A 3,539-nucleotide genomic window follows, 5' to 3' on the forward strand; every position below is an offset into this window, starting at 1 on the left:
TGGTGAGCTGCTCTTTTCCCATCCAGAGTGTACGGAGCTTCTAATAGTTTCTGGAGGAATGATGTGACTTGACTAGGGGCCTTCTAGTCTTGTGTCCGACTTCCCATTAGATTTCCTTTCTGACTAACATCTCCTTTTTAAATGGTTGCCAGGCACTCTGGAATTAGAAAACCCATTTTTACTGGCTGCTGGGTGCATTTTTCTTCCCAGCAACCCAGATAAGCCCCTTGCTGTTGTGCACACATTCAGGGGAAAATTAGAAGCAAAAGCACAAGTGGTGCAGCTCTGGGGTGCTCCTTGAAGCCCTGAATAAAGCCTGAAAGTAGTGTGGTGCAGTGTTTCTATTTCTCTCCTCGTCATGTGATTGTCTCTCCTGGGCTTGTTTTTTTTTAGAAATAGCAACCACATTGGGCATTGGGCGGGGTGGTTGGTTGGGGAACCACAATCCTGATCAGGACTGCAGCGCATCAGTGTTTTTTTTTTTAAGCTTTCTCCCGTCAAACTTCCCACCCAAAAACATCCCTTCAAGCGGCTATTGCTGCACTGGTATCTTTAGGGGCACATTTTAGTTGTAGTGGAGAGGAGCAATTTCCATCAGGAAAACAGCATGGGGGAACTCTTCCCTCCTAGTGTGCTATGGTTCCATTCCGTTTCTGTTTCTAAAAGAAAAATGTTTGGCAAACATACCACCTAGTCCTGGTCCTTAGTTAAGGGTGTGTGTCTGTGGACTGGAAAAGGAACAGTTTCCCAGCTCTCGAAAGAAGCGGGAGGAGCTGCTGCTTCCCACTGTATCTCTCCACATCAAGATTATACTTTTGAGGGGAGAGGGGGAATTATCTGCCACTGTGTGCGTGTATGTGTGGTGGATAAAAGGGGTGCCTACATTTTTGCAGGGCAAGGTTGTGTCTGTTTTGAGGGCTGTGCCAACATTTATGTGTGTGTTTGCCTTTTACTATCCTTACATACTCTGAAAACAAACAAACACCTTTTAGCCACTATAGTTGTAAGTATAGCAAGTTGCTTGAAAAGAGCAATGGGAAAAGGGTGGATATTTTTCAAGGTCACTTAAAGTGACTCCCCTTCCCTCATATGTTTTAAGCACCCTTCTCTACTGACTAGAAGGGTAGTGCTTTTTTAAGGATCACCTAATCAAAAAAGGTGATCTTGAAAACCTACCTTGAGCTAGAAGAAATCTTGAGTTAGCAGAGCTGTACAGGTTAAAACATTTTTTAAATGGGGGCTGTCTTTCATTAGAAAGCCAATTTTCTCACAGAATCCTAGGTGGGCTCGTGCACCCACTGGCTGCACTTTTGTTACAGCCCTAACGTACACAAATATTGTGGGCTTGAGGTTTATTATTATTTGTGTAGTGGCAGCTGGGCGTCTTCATACACTGATAACTTAGATGAGTGGTTTTCAGCCTTTGAGGGAATCCTTTTCAGATTGACTTGTCTTTCAAGAAACCTCTGCATATCTGCTCTAGAACTCCTGTGTGTTGCAGAGGATTCTGGGACATATTTTTTAGAGTGCATGCAGTTTACATGAGACGTTGGCTAGGCTTATTGGCCCTCACCATCTCCCCATGTAAGCAGAGTACCCTAGAACACACACTGCCCCTTCCATGGAGCGGTGCATTGCAGGGGGAGATCAGTATTGGTGGGAAAACTGTCTTGTCTGCCATTACAGATCCCCCCCCCCCCACATTAGGGAACCTTTGATAGACTTCTAGGGTTCCGAGGAACACAGTTTGAAACCGCTACTACAAAGCCAAAATGGGGAGAAAAAATGGGATCATGAAGTATCCAGGGCTATACAAGGTCAGAAACTATTCACTGAGCCCTCCAAAGTGGAATGCTGTACAAAGACAGTTAGTGATAGATCATGGGATCAGGTGCAGAACACAACAGCTCCTTGTGCTATTGTCTGTGACAGATTACGCAAAAATAAGCAGGTGCAGACATACCCTTAGGTAACTTCTTTTCCTCTTCAGGTTCCTCTGGGTCATTTAAAATGACAAATTCTGGAGATTCCTTTATAAACCTGCAGTCACTCACTTCCTACCAGAACTCGCCAGTGGGAGCCAATGTGCAGTCACAGGTGGGTGACCAGAGAAAAATGTACCACAAATGCCCTGCGGCCTTCAGTGGGGCAAATATTGCAGTCCAAGTGCCCAAGCATCACTCTGACAGATTATTGGATTCTAAGATCTCCTGGCAATGTTATAATAGAATGGTCACCTGTAGGAGTGATTTACTAGGAGATAGATCATTCCATAAATAAATTTTGGCTTCCTGGGCACTTGACTCATTCTACAACTTCCAGTGCTGGTTTAGGCAAGGACATTCCTGCTTTTTCTATTCTGGGCTGGAGTTGGCAACATGTCTCGCCTACCCGTCTGATGTTTGTCCTTTAAAATGCAAAAATGTGATCTAAGGAGATTGGCTGTAGGCCTAGCCCATAGCATCTGTGGTGATGCTAAATGCTGCTGCTGCTGTCATGCATGAAAGGGTAGGGCTATTCACACACACATCTGTGCATGTGAGCACTTGCACACAAGGCTTTAACAGACTTGAGGCTAAATGAAATTGTCAGACAAGACTTGAAGGTAACATATTCCTATTTCATGTCTATCATGTCTGAGCAAAGGTAAAGCCAGACAGCTGCCAGGAAATGCTTGTAATATCAGGCACCACCAGTGTGTATGGCAGTATTACTGCCTTGCACAGTAGTGGTACTACCAGATAGTTCATCACTGTAATGAGATCAGTATACACACCTTAGGTTAGAGCTCCTGCTGAATTGGATCTGAGTGTCCCAGATTCTGTGGTAATACAGGTGTGCTGTGCCACACATTCCAGAGCAGGGGAATTTGGGCCATCTTTCTTTTCTTTCCCCAAACTGCTGGGCCCAGAAGTTCATCCATCATCATTTTTTTTGCAACCCTGCCCAGCCTGATGGCATTCTCTCTCTGTGCATAACACGCCATTGTGAGATGGAATCTGCTGCACAAAATGGGCACAAATAGAGTTACAAACTGAGATTTAGCTTGCAGCTATCAACCAGGCTGGACGCAATGTTTCAGAGTCCCATTGGAGGCCACCTAAAGGGAACTGGGATATTGGGGCTTTTGGCAGTGACTGAAATATCTGCATAACTGAACATTTTTTCTTTTTTGCCAAATTGGTTGTATTGTTACAGATGGATTCCTTACACCATGTCATACACCAGGCAGGAAGATATGACAGCATCGTGGGGAACCCTCTATATTCAACGCAGCGCATTGATGTAAGGAGCTTCTGATTTTGAAAGTGAATGTCTTGAGCTGCAGAAGTTTGACATGGAGGTTAATGTAACTACCTCTGCAGAGGCAGTTAGAATAAATTTATACCGTGGCATTAGCTGTGGTGCTGCTAGTACCCCACCACAATGCAATGCTGCTCTGAAGCGAGAGGGAAATAGGCAGCCTGTTTCAAATCTTTGTCATTCAAGGAACCAAGGCGCCCCACCCCCCCGCCCAATTTTAGGTTGTAAGGAAATCC

General features: G+C 44.8%; 1 protein-coding gene across 2 annotated transcripts in view; it reads left to right on the top strand.

Annotated features, from left to right (window-relative positions):
- The window catches only part of PBX4 (PBX homeobox 4), a 42,047-nt gene that overhangs the window by 36,996 nt on the left and 1,512 nt on the right, over positions 1 to 3,539 (top strand). Inside the window, exons 7-8 of one of the 2 annotated variants that reach the window (XM_084836430.1) lie at positions 1,991 to 2,097; positions 3,199 to 3,285. In XM_084836430.1, the coding sequence (XP_084692556.1) occupies positions 1,991 to 2,097; positions 3,199 to 3,285 (194 nt within the window). The remainder of the gene's footprint in view (positions 1 to 1,990; positions 2,098 to 3,198; positions 3,286 to 3,539) is intronic. The other variant, XM_084836432.1, reaches the window with a different exon arrangement.

Source organism: Heloderma suspectum, chromosome 2 (assembly GCF_057233095.1).
Source record: "Heloderma suspectum isolate Gila_16-S chromosome 2, 16-S_ref, whole genome shotgun sequence".
NCBI classification, from domain to species: domain Eukaryota; kingdom Metazoa; phylum Chordata; class Lepidosauria; order Squamata; family Helodermatidae; genus Heloderma; species Heloderma suspectum.